Below are 16041 nucleotides of genomic sequence, written 5' to 3'. Positions count from 1 at the left end.
CAGAGCCCGCTTCCCCCCTCGTCACTTCCCGAGCAGAGCTTCCCAGCGGGGGTGCCCCTTCCCGGGGGCAGGAAAGCCGGGGGCACCCCGGGACCCCCCGAAAGGAGGCGGTTTGCCAAGGAACGGCATCGCCCTGCAGGGTCCTAGCGCCCTGCCGCACTCCGGCGGGGAGAGGGAGCCGTGCTAAAGCGCGAAGCCAGCCTATTCCCGTGCACAGCAAGGGTTGCGAGGGGGGTCAGGGACTGTCCCCCCACCCTTGGGGAAGATTTCCACATCCCTCTTTGTCCTCGGGGCTGTGTCCTGGATCTTCTTTGCCCCTTCATGCAAGGCATCGCTGCCCCTCTAAACATCTGCACCATGGGGACCACCACGGAGCGGGGACCACCGGGAACCCTTGGGACTCCCCTCGCCTGGCATCCCCAAAGGGACAGGGCATAGCAGGGCACTACCGTCACCTCCCCTGCATGGAGGGTCTCCAAAGCTTGGCTTAGGCTGGTGCCACCCAGCCCCAGGCTTTGCAGGAGACATTCAGGAGGTGGTTTGACCTCATTGCACCCATGAAACTTTCAATTCTGGAAACATTTCCATCCTCCTTGCCCCTTGTCCCTGGCCTGTACAGGACACAAACCTGTCAGGCTTGTCCCACTGGTCCAGCAAAGCACCCTGGGGCCCGGTAAAGCTGCCAAGACATGTTAACCCCTGGGTGCTGGGTGCTGCTGGGGCTGAGCATCCCCAGCAGCGGAGCATCCTGACACCTCTTCCTCACCGTGGCAGGACTTCATGTCTTCATCATGATCATATGGTGAGATGGAGTTACACCACGCAGCCTCCTTGGTGCCAGCACCTCTTTACCTGTGGTCCTTTGGGGAAACTGAGGCACCAAGGGGTGCAGAAGTCATCAGCCCATCACTGCCCAAGCACAAGGCTGCAGACCAGGTTTATTGTCCATCGAGAGCTGATAGAAAGGAAGCTTACAAAATAAATAAGTATCCATATATGCCTATGTACAGTCCACATGCCCCATGGGCAGGCCTCACAGCACACATGCAAAAGCACTTTGAAGCACAAATTAGAGCAATTGCTTGTTCCAAACTGCTGTGTCAGGAAGGTTTGGGGACCTCCAAGGCAGATCATTCCCAGAATCACCACCTCTGCTCCTTCCCCATGGATGCCAGTATCCCGTTAGCCTGGTCCAGCCAGCCCTGGTGCCCTGCTTTGGCTGCCCATCCCATGGCTACTGTGCTTGGTCACAGTGTCCCCAAGCTCTTCTCAATCCAACCTGTTCAGTTCATGCCCCTTCCAGTCTGGCCACACAGCCCATCATGGGAGCACTGGGACATCAAGGCTGTGCCCTGGTGGCATATTGGCCAAGGGACATGGAAGCAAACTGGCACATGCTGGGGTGCCAACTGCATCCCATCTTCTCATGGGATTCTCATCCCATTGTAAGCAAAGGATGGGCAGGGGAGGTAAAGCCAACGACAAGGACTGGCAATGGAGCTCAGCCTCAGTTTCCCTGCTCACATCTTCACCGACTCCTGCAGCCTCCACAGGGAGAAGCTCCAGCAGGACAAGGCCCCCGCTGCGCAGCCCCCCTGCATGTCCCCTGCCTTCGCACACCTACAAAGACACATGCACACAGACACGCACCCACACGCATGCTCTGCTCTATCTACGCTGCTTCATCGCCTTGATGAGCTCCTCCAGCTTCAGGGCGAGGTGCAAGTCGCCCTTCACCTGCAGCCTCCCGCTCATGTAGGCACCCAAGGGGCGCAGGTCACCCGAGAAGAGGTCCTGCAGGTCCTTCTCTGCCACCTCCAGAATGACATCAGGGATGCCCTCGGGCACGCCATGGCCAGCCCGGCCGCTGCCTGTAGGACACAACGGGTGGGAGAAGGAGAAACAGAGGGCTTCAGGATCCAGCCTTGCCCGCTGGCATTCACCCCCACTGTTCCATAAGGATTGACGTGAGCCAGATGACAAACAAGGGCCTGGCAGGGTTCAAGGCCAGCTTGGATGGGGCTTGCAGCAACCTGGTCTAGTGGAAGGTGTCTTCCACTTGAGGGTTTGGAACTGGACAATCTTTAAAGCCCATTCCAACCCAAACCGGTCTGTGATGCTATGATTCTGCGACTTTGGACACAGGAGTGCTTCCTCCTCATGAAGATAAATGTCTCTTCTGTTGCCCCACCAATGTCCTGTTACAGTGGTCTACCCCCGAGCCTCATCCTACTTTTGCCATGGCCACCAGGAAAACCATCAGCAACCATGGGGGGATGGATTAAGGGCATCTTCCAGCATGGCAGTGGCCCAAGGTGCTGTCCTCTCATGTCCCTCCACTACTACCCCGTTAGGCTGGAGGCATCAGCAGCTAACAAACCCTGAGGCCTCAGCCACCAGGAAACCCAGGTGCCAACCTTCTCCCAGTACTCTCTTTCTGAAGGAAAAATCATGGCTTCAACCCAAACCAAATTATACTTCAGGAGCAAGGACTCATGGCCGTGGGGGCCAAGCTGCAGTGCGCAGCTGATGGACACTGGGCTGCCTCTCATGGAGCCACCAAACGGGCTTAGTTTGGGACCTCTGATCACCAAGCTTGGGAGTTCACAGCACAAAAACAGGGCACAGGCTCAACACATCTCCCTGCTTCCAACACAGCAACCCCCGAGTAGTGACCTGAGGAGAGGTCTATGAAGTAGGTGCTCCAGGCGCCGCTGGGCAGGGCGATGTTGACTTGGTAGGATGCTCCCACCTGGCTGACCAGGGCCTCAGAGAGGATGGGTTCCACTGCTGCGAGCAGCTCATCCGTGCTGGGCTTCCTCTGGGCACTGCTGGCAAGGAGGGGAGCGGCGGGAGGCTCCGTCTCGTTCACGGTCTCCACGCTGTCTGCTGGGAACACTGGGACAGCAGAGGGTACCCTGTGAGGTGGTGAGCTTTGCTGGTCTGCATGAACCCACTACAGAAGGTCTCCAGAGTAAAGGAACCCACTTAACCAGTGCATTTTCAGCTAAGCAAGAAGACAACCACTGGTTTTGCCATTTCCTACTGTCTGCCACGGGTTACTCTTCCCGTGCTACCAGGGGGTGGAAAATTATCACTGAAAGAAACAGCAGGACACAAACTGGTGCATGGCTTCTGGAAAAAACCCCAACAAACCCACGCTGCCCTCACTGTGACTCTTGGTAAGCTGAGGCTTGGGGTTGCCTGATGGGAACACTCAGAACTGAGCTGCTTTTGAGCCCAGTCTCCTGCAGATCTGGCTCCTGCCCTCCCCAGTGTCTTGTAGGAAAGGTTTGGAGCTGTGCCCAGAGCTGTCCTCTCTCCTCCCCTCTGTTTGTGCTCATAGGAGCATGGTATCCCCAGATTTTGACTTCTGTGTCGAACAGCCAAAGCACACGGGCTCACTGGGCAGGAGGGATGTCCCAAGCAGAGACACAGATCGATTACCTGCCTCTGGAGCGCCGGTCCCGCTGCCTGCCCCAGCCAGGGCGCTGCTGAAGAAGTGGGCAGCCAGCTGCTGAATGGTGCCATCCAGCCCGGGCACGGGGGGCACAGCGGCCAGAGGGCAATCCCGGGGCTGCTGCAGCACAGCCTCCATGCTCAGCTCCACACGGTCCACCTCCAGGCCCCAGGACTTGGTCATGTCATTGATCTCCAGCTGCAGAGCCGGGGAGAAAGGGAGACGTGTTGGGTAAGAGGCCACAGAGCAGAGCTGGGTAAGGCCATGGAGAGCATCCAACCATAGCAATCAATCCAACCATGGGCATCCAATAGCTTATACTTCTGCTACCCACCAGCTTTAGATGTGAGGTGTTGGACCAGGCTCAATAGTGCAGCTCCTCCAAGCTGTCCATGCTTACGTTCAACCCTGCTCCCCCACTTGCTGTCCTGGCATGGAGGAGGTCAGGGCAGGGAGGACAGTTGTCTTGTTCCCCTTTCCATGGCTCCCTCCCAGGCTGGCCCTTTCCTTGCTTCCCTTGGGGTAACACATCCTGCTGTGGTGCTCCCTATATAATAAGATATCTAATCTCTTGGAGACATTCAGCACACAAGATCTTGGCCTGGCCCAGGTTGGCTGCAGGCACGACTCATCACCCCTCTGCCAACACTGTCCTGCTGCCCTCCCAGTTTGCAGCCCTCCAGGCATTTTCTTGGTGGAGATATGGGGGTCAGATTCAAGCCTGCCAACACCATGTGGGCTTTTCTCTGTGGCCAAAAAGCCCTTAGAGACAAGACACAGAGCTCCACAGGCTGAAGATATCTGCTTCCCACTAATCAGCACGTTTTCCCAGCTCCCTTCCTTGGCCAGGTCCATGGCCAGATGGACTTGGAGCAGCTCCATCTTTCCCTTGCTGTTACTTTCACACCAAGAGCCCAAGGCTTTGGGGCAGTGCTCACCAGGAGCTGCTCCCCGATCCTCAGCTTCTCCACCTGGATCTCACGGAGACTCTTCTTCATCAAGGTCTTGGTCATGGCGTTCTGCGCCGTCATCCGGGTGGCCGCGATGAGGTCCTTCACCATCATGACAGACAACACGGGGTCCCACACGCGGAACTGGACGTCGGCACCCATGGAGATGACGGCCCCATCCTTGGAGGTCAGCTGGGGCAGAGGGGTCAGGATCTCTTCTCCTCTCTGCCCCATTGCCCAGCCCTTGTGCACAGAGCCTGGGAGCAAAGGCATTCACTTCTTCCCCAGCTGGCAAGCAGCTCTAGGTCTCTTTGAGAAGGTCATTGGAAATGAAACCAACTCAAATGATGAAGTTTGGGCTAGTCTGAATGGTGAGGACAGTTTCCAGCACAGGGCTGTTACTAAAAGACCTCTGGAAAGGATAGGGATGGATGTTTTTGAGATGCCTGCAGGCAGGAACGCCCATTGAACAAGGTATGCAAAGTCAAGAGGAACTTTTCAGCTGCAGAGAGGTAAGGACTCTCCCTTCACAGCACCAGCTACAACCCGAGCAGGAACTGAAAGCTGGGTCCATGCACGGCACCAAGGGTCAGACCACCCCAAAATCCATGTGCTCTGGGTAGTTGTCTCTCCATCCTGCCCTGAAGCCCGTGGCCGCTTACCTTGCAGGGGGGCACGTTGAAGGCCCTTGTCCTCAGATCCACTCGCTGCCAGTGGTCGATGAAGGGCAGCAGCAGGACCACGCCAGGTCCCTGCGGTGCCCGGATGCGGCCCAGGCGGAAGATGATCATTCGCTCATAGGTGGGCACGATCTGCAATGGAAAAGCTTGGAGCAGGGCTGAAGCAAAGCCCTGGGTCCTGCGGTGCCAAAGGGACCAGGGGCAGCTGGGAGCAGTCCTCCCTGCGGAGGATGGGTTGTCATCCCATTCCTGCCCTGCCTTCCTCCCTTACCTTCAAGGCAAACCAGCCTGAGATGGGGAAGGTGACAACCATCAGCAAGAAGACCAAGGAGGTGATAATCCCATGGCAGATCCAGGACAGCCAACCCTGGGAGGACTCTGCAGTGGGGTGAAAGGGAGATGTACCTGCTCCAACCCCTCTGCCTTGCCTGTGAACCCTCAGTCCAAGCCTCTCCCCCATGCACCCCAGGGAAGCGCAGGGGCCACCCAGCCAGTGGGACACCCTACAGCAATAGGGAGAGAAGCAGCAACACACCTCCTAAGGTTGGGACTCACCTGTGGTATTTCCAGCTGGCCCCAGAGAGTCTTGCTTGGATCCGAAGGAGAAGAAGCCCTTCTGGGCACTATAGAGCCCAATGCTGGACTGCTGGAAGCGGTCAAAGTCTCCCAGGGGAAGGGCCTGGTATCCCGACCGGCTGAACATGGTGCAGGTGCTTTGCACTGGGCTGGTGCTCAGAGCATCCTAAGCCCAGCTCTGTGCTCCCAGCACTGCAGCCAGCATGGCTTCTGCCTGTCCCCAGTCCAACCCAGCGTCCCTGCCTGGAGACCTGACGTGCTCCGGAGAGGAGCTGACAAACCCTGCTCCTATCACGGAGGATGCTGGCTAGAGGAAACCACATCCTTCAGGAGCTTTCCTTGCTGGGCTCTCACCCAGCCTGGAGCTTCCCATCTTCCCGGCACGCAGGAGCCGAGCCGGGAGACAGAATCTCACCCCCTTGGAGCTGGGAGATACCCCAGGGGTGTCCGTGGGGACCGGAGGCCGTGGTGGGGACGCTGTGTAGGGAAGGAGCTTGCTGCTAACGCTTCCTGGTCCGCTTGTCATGTGGCTGCTGACGGCACAGGGACGAAAGGGCTCATGGCTCACGGCTCACGGCTCGGTGAGTTTTCCCAGAGAGCCCCTGCCCGGGAACTTCCGTGGTGAAGACGGGGTCCTCCATTGCATGGTCACCGGGGAGGGGGCTCCGGGGGTACCGAGCCCCGCAGGGAAGCAGTGGGGGTATTTTTCCCAGCAATTCCCTCTCCGGCACGGCCTTCTCACCGTGCCAAAGCCCCCCCTACTCCATCTTGCCGGCTTGCAAAGGGCAGCGAAGGCCAAAGAGCAGCGCTGTGAAGGGAAAGGGGGTGACAATAGGGCTGGCTTAAAGCCCCCCTTGGCTGAAGCAGGGGCCTGAGACCCAGCTGCACACACAGCGGCTGCGCTTGGAACCAAGCTGGCACCCCGAGATGCACCCCAGGACAGCCTGGGGGGGGCCTAGCTGGTAGATGAGACAGAGCTTTGCCATCTGAACCCCCTCTCCTTGGTGCCAGCATCCCCCTGGTGTCAGCATCCCCCGGTACCAGCACCCCCGGTGCTAGCACCCCAGGCAGAGGGAAGGCAGGAGCAGGCAGGTCAGCGTGCAGTGCCCGGCCGGGAGCGGGGAATCCCGGCTCCCTCTTCCCCCCCTCCCAGCACCCCATTTCGTCCCTCCTGGCCCCCCCTTTGCCTTCCCCGCCTTTTTCCCTCCAGCTCCTCCTCCTCCTCTTTCAGCTCGACCGGGAACACGAAAGTCCTGGGTGCTCGCAGCCCTGCCCCGGCGCTCCCATGGCCGATAGCCCCGCTGCCCCCCGGCCGCCCGGCCCCGGGCTCCCGGCAGGTAAAGGGGAGGGGGGGGGGTCCCCGCTTTCCTGGAAGGGAAGGCGGGATGGGGAGGGGGGCACAGCCTGGCCCAGACCCCCTCAAACGCTGCCGTGGGTTTGCCTGCTGGGGGGGGCGGTATATTTTAGGGTGCAAAGCTGTTGCATGGGGGGTGGTAACGGGGGGGGGGTCCCTGCTCTATTCGGGGGGCTCCTGCCTGCGCTGCCGCGCTGGGGGAGGCCCGGGGTGGGGGTGACGAGGGGGACACCTTTGGGTGCCAGCATCCCGGTGCTGCCCCGGGGGGTTTGCAGGAATCGGGGGGGGGGGAGCGTGGCCAGAGACCCCCCTTCCCTTCCCATCCCTTCCCTGCGCTCCCGCTCACACGGCAGGAAGGGGCGGTGACAGCGAAAGCGAAAGGAAAGTCGCTTTGCAGCCTCCCCCCTCAACTGTGAGATCCGTAATTGCCCAAAGGGGAGGAGGCTGGGGAGCGTGGGGAGCACCCCCCAGGGTCCCACACTGAGGGCAGGAGGGAGCACAACCCTGTGCAGCCAGCAGAGAATCTCCCTAGCAGAGCATCCTTTGCCTTGGAGGTGCTGCCTTCCACATGCCCTCGGGATGAAGGGGAGACACTCCCTTAACCTCAGCACGAGGAAGCACTTTACACTGAGGGTGGCAGAGCCCTGGCACAGGCTGCCCAGCGTGGGGTTGGAGTTCTCCCTCCCTGGAGCCATCCCAAACCCGCTTGGATATGTTCCTATGTGGCCTGCTCTGGGTGGCCCTGCCTTGGCCACCGAGGGGTCCAAGAGGTTGGACTGGGTGGTCTCCAGAGCTCCCTTCCAACCCTGATGGTTCTGTGATGCTGTGATTCCCTGCAGCCGAGGGGTGAAGTGGGCTGTACAGGGGTGGCCTGATGGCCCCCGTGGGTGGGACTGAGCCTCCTGCCCCACTCCATCCCCTCTGGTCCAATGGGGTCTTTCCCCCACATCCCACCTAGATGGAGATGGCGCTGCTGCCCCCATGGAGACAGGAGCCCAGCCGGGTACACCCCCGTGCTTGCCCCCATCCCACCCTGCTGCGGAGGAAGATGACTTCCAGTTCATCCTTTGCGAGGGCTGCGGGCAGGAATCGCCCAACCTCAAGCTCCTCACCTGCCTGCACACCTTGTGCCTCGGCTGCCTGAGCGAGAACAAACCCATCGGGCAGTGCCCCGTGTGCTCCACGCCCATCCCGCAGGCCAGCGGCATTCCCGACATGGACAACCTGCTCTTCATCAACCTGCAGGCCAGGCTCAAGGTCTACAAGGAGCTCAGTAGCAGCAGTGGCCCGAGTTGCAGCCGGTGCCGGGTGAAAACGGCTGCGGTGTGGTGCTCTGAGTGCGAGGAGTTCCTCTGCACCAAGTGCTTTGAGGACCACCAGTGGTTCTTCAAGAAGAGGAGCCACAAGGCCAAGAGGGTGGAGGAACTTCGTGCTGAGTCCGCCCATCAGTTCCTGGAAGACAACAGGAAGTCCTGCAGCCTCTTGTGCTCCACTCCTGGTCACGCTGAGCAGGGGCACATCTCCAGGTGAGTGGTGCTTTGTGCCCAGGTCCCATCCTGCACCAAGGGTTTTGTGGCTGCTGCTCCAGGGCCGAGTCTGAGCAACCTGTTCTAGTGGAGGGTGTCCCTGCCCATGGCATGGGCTTGGAACTGGATGAGCTTTAAGGTTCCTTCCAACCCAAACCAGCCTGGGATCCTATGAACTCTGCCAGGAGGGCAGAGCCAAGATGATTTCATCGCCTGCCTTTGGCAAGGGACCTCTGCAACCTGGCAAGATACTGGGCAGGAGCAGGGTGTGATACAGGGCTGGCAGGTCTCAGGAGGAGGGAAGGCAGCAAAGGTGGGTTGAACACCAGGCTTCGTGCCCACACCTGCAGCTGATGGTGCAAGGCAAAGGCGTTCCCTGCCCCGTGCCTCAGTTTCCACTCCTGTTCAACTCCTCAGCAGCCCCCTGGGAAGTGGAATCACAGTGGAAACGCTTTCCTCCCACCACTCACTAATTGGCTTTGAAAGATGCTCACGTTTCCTGCCAGCACGTGCTGCAAGAACTGGGCTTCAGAGCATGGAGGGAGGGTTTGGATGCAGCCAGGCTCAAGGTGGTGATGGGAGAGTGGGGACAGGGTCGACCAAAGGAGGGGAGTGTGTGGGGTGCTCCTTGCTAGGATAAGGAGGATGAGGTTGGTGGAGCTCAGCAAGAAGAAGGCCTATTGCTCCACTGCTGTGCTGGACGGCAGAGGAGGGTGGGCTTGGCTGCTGGTGCCAGGCCAGCTTGGAGGGGACCTGGGGAGCAGCAGGGGTGCAGCGCAGGACGAGGTTTAAACGTCCTCAAGGACAAGTCCAAGCGAGAGGGGAAGGGGCTGGAGCGTCTGTGGAGGCCAGCACCGGTGCCAGGCGTGATGCAATCCCTGCCTCCCTGCGTCCCTAGGCCGCTGCTTCCCAAGGCTCGCGGGACGTGGGTAAGGGACGGACGATGATCTCCCCTCGCCACTTGTTATATTCTTGCCTCAGGCGTCTCCTGGAGATCAGACGCTCTTTGCTCTTCTGTTCTCATACGTAACCCCAGCCAGCGCTCACGGCGGGGCAGAGAGCCCCTTCCTTCACGGCCCTTGCAGCGTGCGGGCGGCTGCCTCCCATCCGCAGCTCCTGCGCAGTGAGCGCAGCGGCCGTGTCCGGCGCGGCAGAGGAGCAGGAGCCCGCGCAGGGTGACCCCGGGTCTTGCTTCCCGCCCGGGGGGAGCCTAAAGCCGGGCGCGTCCCCAGCGCGGCGCCTCCTCGGTGCCGGGGGTGCGGGTGGCGGAGGTGCCGGTGCGCGGGGCAGGGTGCGAGCTGGCGCCGTGGCTGTGCTTGTCCCCGCAGCATCTACTGCCAGCAGTGCGAGAAGGCGCTGTGCTGCTCGTGCGCGCTGCTGGACAGCCGGCACGCGGCCTTCTGCGACATCCGCAGCGAGACCCAGCGCCGGCAGCAGGAGCTGGGCACCGTGACCCGCGCCCTGCGGCACCGGCGCGGCGGCTTCGAGGCCACGTGCGCGGCGCTGCGGGAGGAGGCGGCGCGGCTGGAGCGGGCGCAGCGGGAGCTGCGGGAGCTGATCCGGCAGCGCGTGGAGCAGCTGGTGCGGGAGCTGCGGCGCGAGGAAGAGGAGCTGCTGGGGATGCTGGAGGCGCGGCAGGAGCAGGGCCGGCGGGAGCTGGCGCGGGAGCTGCAGCGCGTGGAGGGGGTGCTGCGGCGCATGGAGGCGGGCGAGCGGCTGGTGGAGAAGATGGGCCTGTACGCCACGGAGCAGGAGGTGATGGACATGCAGCCCTTCATCAAGGGCGCGCTGCAGGAGCTGCAGCATCTGCAGCCGCCGGAGGCCAGGGGCAGGACGCAGGCTGGGGACTTGGCCGAGTGCAGAGCCAGGCTGCAGGCGCTGGTGGAGCGCGTCATGGGGCACCCAGGTGAGGACTCGCAGTGGGGATGCATCCACAGGCAGCGGGGACCTGGGCCAGCTCAAGGCCAGCACCCGGCTCTGGGTCCCACAGGGCCCAGCGCCACCTCTCTTCCCCAGATTCACTCTTGTCGGGTGCTTAGTTCCACCGGGACCAACATTTGCTCCCTTGCTGGTATGGCCAGAGCCCCTTTTTGGTGTCCCATAAATACAACAGGCTCTGGTGGTGCCGATTTCTGGCCCCTGAGAGGCTCCTTAAACCCTTGGGCCATCCCTAACCAAAGGGCTGGGGAAGGGTAAGGAGACCAGAGCTGCCCCTTCCTTGTGGCCGCTACCGGGCAGGTTGTTCCTGGCTTGGCTGGTACCGGGGCTGGGTGGGAGCTCCAGAGGCTCTGATTTGGGATTGCAGCCCTGCTCTCTCCATTGCAGACACTAATTCCCAAGCTGACCCTCTGGCCGAGTTGCCCCTGGAGAACAACCTGGTGAGACATCCGTGCTCCATCCTGGTGTGCTGAATGTGGATCCCCCTTCTTCTGACCTTTGCCAGCTATTCCTAAGGGTCCACCTTCCCCTCTCCAGCCCATCGCTCCCATTTCTGCAGCACAACCACCCCCCAGGGATGTTTCTTCTTGGGCAAAGTAGAACCTGATTTGTAGGCAGCGTTTTCCACCATGCAGGCGTGCTCCTACCCCATCTCACTTCTCCAAGCTTCCTGCTTCATCCCTCATTTTCATCAGGAGAAACCATAGCCTCCCCAGGCTGTAGCCTTGCCAAACACCTGCAGCTCAGGCACAAGCCTTGAGCCAAGCCGTACCTCAGTTCCCCCCCCGCTGAGGATGCTCTGCCCCTCTCTCTCTGCTCACCCTAACGCCACTCCGTGCTCTCTGTGCAGCGAGAGGAGCCCGTCCAGCCTGAGAGCGAGAGCATCGTGCCCACCTGCACCATCAGCCTTGAGGAGATGCAGAGGAGCCCGGTAACAACCACTGCAGCCAGGCAGGAGGAGCCTTTGGGGGCCAGGCGCTGCCACCCTGACCCCTCACATCCCCCCGATCTCCTCTCTCCAGGCTGACCCTGTCACCACGTGGCCCAAGCGGATGTCGCACTGCTTGGAAGTGGAGAGCCAGACCTTTCCCAAGCTCATGAAGGTGGAGGGCAGCGACACACCGCTCCCCAGCAGACCCACTTCAAACCAGTGGAAAGACGAAAGGGAACCCAGAACCTCCACACCGGACCAGAACTGCATCAGCATCCCTGCCACCAGCAGCCACGTTGTTGATGCAGGTAGGGATTAGAGATGCGGTCCTCATCGTTACCACATCTCTTCCCACCCTTATGGCGGTCCCCCATCTTTCCCAGCCTCTGTGCACCCTCATTCACTCAGAGCCTTGGCCAACCTCCCCTGAGTCAGAGAAGTGGAGGGTGGGAGCTGGTTCCCAGCAGGTAAAAATGGGAGGGATGCTCAGTTGTGGGTGCAGATGCTCCATCCAGCTCCATGTCCTGCCTCTGAGATAGCCAAATCCCAAGCCTAGGGAAGAGCATAGCAGAGGGGTCCTGGGCTCTGCTCTGCAAACAGGAGGCAAGACAAAACACATCTTCTGGAAAGGCTGGTATAGGGCCCATTGGGTGAAGCAGCAGGGGAGAGATTGCCCCAACCTTGGGGTGCATCTGAGAGCACCCAAGGGCTTGCGTTTCGTGGTCCTGGTAGAAGTGTTTGCCTCCTGCTGCAAAAATCAGGAGATAAGATCAGTTCTCCCATGGGAAAACCAGTGTGATCCGAAATCACAGTCTTGAAGCTTCAGCATCCTCCTGTTCCTTCTGCAGAAGACACCAGCATCATCATCTCCAGCTCGGAGGACAGCGAGGAAGACACGGTGGTGAGTGTCACGCCAGAGCCCCCTCCTTGCTGAGCCACGCTGCAGGCAGAAGAGGCAGCAGCCCCCCAGCATCTCCGGGGTGCCTTTCCCTTTCCTCCAGCCACGCTCAGACCTGAGCCTTCTATCCCAGCAGCAGCCAGAGACTTGCTTGCAGCTCTCTCTTCCCCTTGGGTTGCTCTCAAGGATGGATGGATAGATGCAGGGCATCTGGGCACTCACAGATCTAGTCCTCCTGAGCCAAGACCTTTGCTGGTATCTCCTGGTACTCTGGAGCAGCCAGGCTCTTCTCTCGCAGGCAACAGGCCCCAACTTGATCCACTCTGAGGTGGGATCCCACACCAGCCGATCCCCCAAGACAGCCCTTTGGGGTTGGTCTCTATGGCTTCTTTGTCACCTCATTGGGAAGGCTGTTCTCAGGTTAAAACACAAAACCCAGTTTTCATACCAAGAGCATCGAGTTTGGAGGTGACCGTAGCATCCGTGCACACAGAGGACACCAGTCCTGTGCCTACACAGGCTGAGAAGCTCCTAGGAGCCACCAGAGCAAGTAGGGACCACCTGAGCATCCCCAAAGGGGCATCTCCAAGCTCCCTGCGGTGACATTTCATAGCACCCATGCTGCAAACTGGGGTGTTGCAGCCAAAACGGCTCCGGCCGAGGCGGTTAGATGAACCAAAGGCCAGGGATCCCTGCTGAGATTCCCTATCACCAGGCAAGCAGGGGATCCCTCTGGGAATGGAGGCGAGTGTGGCCAATTCAGGATGGTGAAGGGGGTGGTTTTCCTGCGCTGGCTTAATGAGGGGTTAGCAACCCCTTTTCTGTATAAACTAAAGCAGAAGCTCTTCTTACTCTTCAATAAAGCTGTTCCCTGATTAAATCCCACCCTGCTGCTGGCTTCCTGATTCATTTTTGCCTTTGCTGGTTTAACTTGCTCTCCTGATTCAGCTCTAATGGGGGGAGAAAGAGTTGTGGGGCTAAAACCCTGTCCCCACTCCCTGCTAAGTGCTAAAAAGAACCTGAAGCTGGGGGATTTGGGAACATTAGCAGCTTGCTGTGAGAAATCCTGGTGTGAACTGGGTGTCCTTTGGCACGATGTGGATTGAAGGGTGCAACAAAGGTGTAGGCTGAAAGTGAAAGAGAGGTCCCGGTGGTATAAACATCTCCCTATGGTCTGGTTATGGGCACTAGGGAAGTGCAACCTGGAGAGCTGGGAAAAGATGGTTTAAAGCCTGAAAAAAGGGGAAATGGCAGCTGAGAGGTAGGATGAGGCAGTGGGATGCAGCCCAGGGAAGCTGGCAGAGGGCAAGGGCTGAGGCCATGCCGAAAGGCTCAGACATCTCAAAGATGTTGGGGCTGGGGAAGAGCCTTTGTGGGGTCACCTAGGGCCTGCGTGCTCTGTCCACCCAGCTGCAGCCACAGGAGCATCACCAGCACCTGGCTCTGCCTGGATCCATCACCCATTGTGATTGCCAGTGTGTGTCTCTGCACGGGTGATTCTCCTCCTCCAAAACCTGCCCATCTTCCCCTCTCTGCTTACCTCTTCAATAAGACCTTTTTGCATAGAAACACAATTGGCTTGTTGCTGGTTTGGGTAACAAGAGCATCTGCGACCATGTTTGGTGGCCAAGTTTGGTTCATCTAACCCCCTTCAGGCCAGCCAGGTCATTCTGGCCACTGCCACCACCAGTTCCAGCCTTCTCGTGGCCCTTCCCACATAGAGGAACCCCCTATGCCCTTCAGACACCTCATTTTAACATGGTATTTAAGAAATCCCACATGCCCTGAGCTGGGGAGCGCTTGGTTTCGCTCATGTGGCTGCAGACATTGGTCCAGCCATGTGTCCACCACCCCTGGGCTGCAGGTGAAGATGCTGAGATGGAGGGGGATGGATGCCCCATTGCTGCAGGGCTGTCACTTGGGGAAAAAGGGAGGAAAAATCAAGGTTGGAGCTTCTTGAATGTATTGCTGTCCTAGACTTCCCATAGGGAGATGCCTGCTGTGGATGGGCATCCCTGCTGGGGCTGCTGGTGGGGGCTGCTTTTACTCCCCCTTGGGAAGCACTGCTCTAGGGACCTGATCTTCTGAGCCTGGAGAGGCACCAAACCTTCCCCTGGCCCAATTCAGTCCCCTTTTCCTCTGGACACCAACCACATCCTCAAGTCCAGCACTGTCTCATGTGTGAGGTTGCTCAGCCTTGTCCCTGTATGAGCTGCATCCACAGGAGATGTGCAGCAAGAGACAGCAAGTCCTTGGACCTGCGTGTTGTGTCCCTTGGGCACTGCCTGGATGCCACCCCCTGTTAGGACAAGTTGCATTCAGGGCTCTGCTCTTGTTCACTTGGCCCAGACCCTGATTTGGGGCTCTCAGACACAACACAAACCCAACCATCCCTGACAGCACCTGCACATCAGACCCTGTGGACTTCATAGCACTGCACACAACCAGGTCCATGGCCAATGGTGCACCCAAGGGTTCTCATCATGCCTTCCCAGCCAGGTCCAAGCAGGCAGATGGGACTCGGGCCCCTTCTCTGATCTCTTGCAGGCTTCCATCAAGCCCAAGAAGATCAAGAGCTCATCCAGCCCCACATGGTCCCGGAGCGGCACCTCACCCCACCACAGCACCGGTCCCAACAGCCCCATGGATGATGAGTTGGAGCTGAGCACCTTAGTGTTCCTCAGCTTGAAAACTGAACAGAGAAGTGAGCACTGCCCTTCCTGGGTACAGGGGGACTTGGGGAGGGGGGGGAGGCAGAGAGGGGCACCCCAAATCCTTACTCCAGCCCCATCCTTTCCCCTCCGCAGCCCAGCGCATCACAGAGGTGGCAGCCACGAGCGGAGAGCACACCTTCAAGACGCTCATTCAGACACCCGAGTCAGTGCTGGCGCTGCTCTCGCAGGGTGTCTCCTTGGAGGTGGCGATACAGAACCTCCTCTGGTACCTCTCCCTGTTCCCCAGGCCAATCCTCGTCGTCTATAACTTCTGGGCACCAGAGCTGCCCGCTCTCTTTAAAGCCCTGGTTGCTGCCGGCAGGAAGGCGGACTTCTGCCGTGCTGTGCGTGGTTATGTGGATATGTTGCCCTTGGTCAAAGAGAAGGCACCCAAAGCCTCTTCCTACAAGTTCAGGAACCTTCTGAGGAAGCACAAGCAGCAGCAGCGCAATGAGGGCAGCGCGCTGGCCGCTGCCAAGGCCTTGCAGGAGCTTTGGGAAGCGCTGGAGCTCCCTGCCTGTGCTGAAGCAGGGATGCTGCTCACCCACTGCAACCTGCAGAGCTACACCACCCTGCAGGCCCTGGTGCAGGAGAAGCTGCTCACCAGGAGGGCGGCCAAGGTCCTGGCTCTGCGCAACCTCATCTTCTGTGAGCTGGAAGATGTGTGAGGACAAGCGTGGGGTGAGCCGAGCTGGCTGGGTCTCAGGCTAAGTGTGCCAGGGATGCTCACATCGCACAAGACTCGCAGACCCTCTCTGCTCCTTATCAAATACATACCTTTACAAAACACATTACAGAGCACAGCCAGTGTCATTTACTGGGGTGTCTCCATCCCTCCTTTATCCAGCCAGGCAGGAGTGGGGATACCGGAGGCATCAAGCCCATGAGGATGCTCAGGGGCTGGAGCAGCTCCTGTATGGAGCCAGGCTGAGAACACTGGGGCTGTTCAGCCTGGAGAAGAGAAGCTGTGTGGAGACCTCAGAGCAGCTTCCAGTGCCTGAGGGGTGCTACAAA

General features: G+C 59.5%; 2 protein-coding genes across 4 annotated transcripts; one reads left to right on the top strand and one right to left on the bottom strand.

Annotated features, from left to right (window-relative positions):
* Nucleotides 1–891: 891 nt before the first annotated feature.
* On the bottom strand, nucleotides 892–6239 carry STOML1 (stomatin like 1). Of its 3 annotated transcripts, XM_061447343.1 has the most exons (8): nucleotides 6082–6239; nucleotides 5646–5973; nucleotides 5362–5468; nucleotides 5073–5222; nucleotides 4399–4602; nucleotides 3448–3658; nucleotides 2677–2889; nucleotides 892–1871 (listed from the first exon to the last, which is right to left on the bottom strand). In XM_061447343.1, exons 2-8 carry the CDS (start codon nucleotides 5791–5793, stop codon nucleotides 1669–1671), a joined length of 1236 nt encoding a protein of 411 aa, XP_061303327.1. In that variant the 5' UTR covers nucleotides 5794–5973; nucleotides 6082–6239; the 3' UTR covers nucleotides 892–1668. The 3 variants fall into 3 exon arrangements, with proteins under 3 accessions (XP_061303327.1, XP_061303326.1, XP_061303328.1); XM_061447342.1 differs by having other exon boundaries at nucleotides 5646–6239; XM_061447344.1 differs by having other exon boundaries at nucleotides 2677–2886; nucleotides 5646–6239.
* Nucleotides 6191–15828, top strand: LOC133266223 (protein PML-like). Its single transcript, XM_061447481.1, has 10 exons — nucleotides 6191–6247; nucleotides 6820–7003; nucleotides 7979–8546; nucleotides 9875–10452; nucleotides 10872–10924; nucleotides 11335–11415; nucleotides 11507–11723; nucleotides 12264–12316; nucleotides 14861–15017; nucleotides 15121–15828. The coding sequence occupies exons 1-10, from the start codon at nucleotides 6191–6193 to the stop codon at nucleotides 15693–15695; spliced, it is 2523 nt and encodes an 840-aa protein (XP_061303465.1). The 3' UTR covers nucleotides 15696–15828.
* The last annotated feature ends 213 nt before the right edge of the window (nucleotides 15829–16041 follow it).

Source organism: Pezoporus flaviventris, unplaced genomic scaffold (assembly GCF_033815535.1).
Source record: "Pezoporus flaviventris isolate CSIRO_AGI_PZ_B2104156 unplaced genomic scaffold, CSIRO_AGI_Pfla_v1 ptg000006l, whole genome shotgun sequence".
Taxonomy (NCBI): Eukaryota; Metazoa; Chordata; class Aves; order Psittaciformes; family Psittacidae; genus Pezoporus; species Pezoporus flaviventris.
This window is presented reverse-complemented; position numbering and strand designations above follow the sequence as displayed.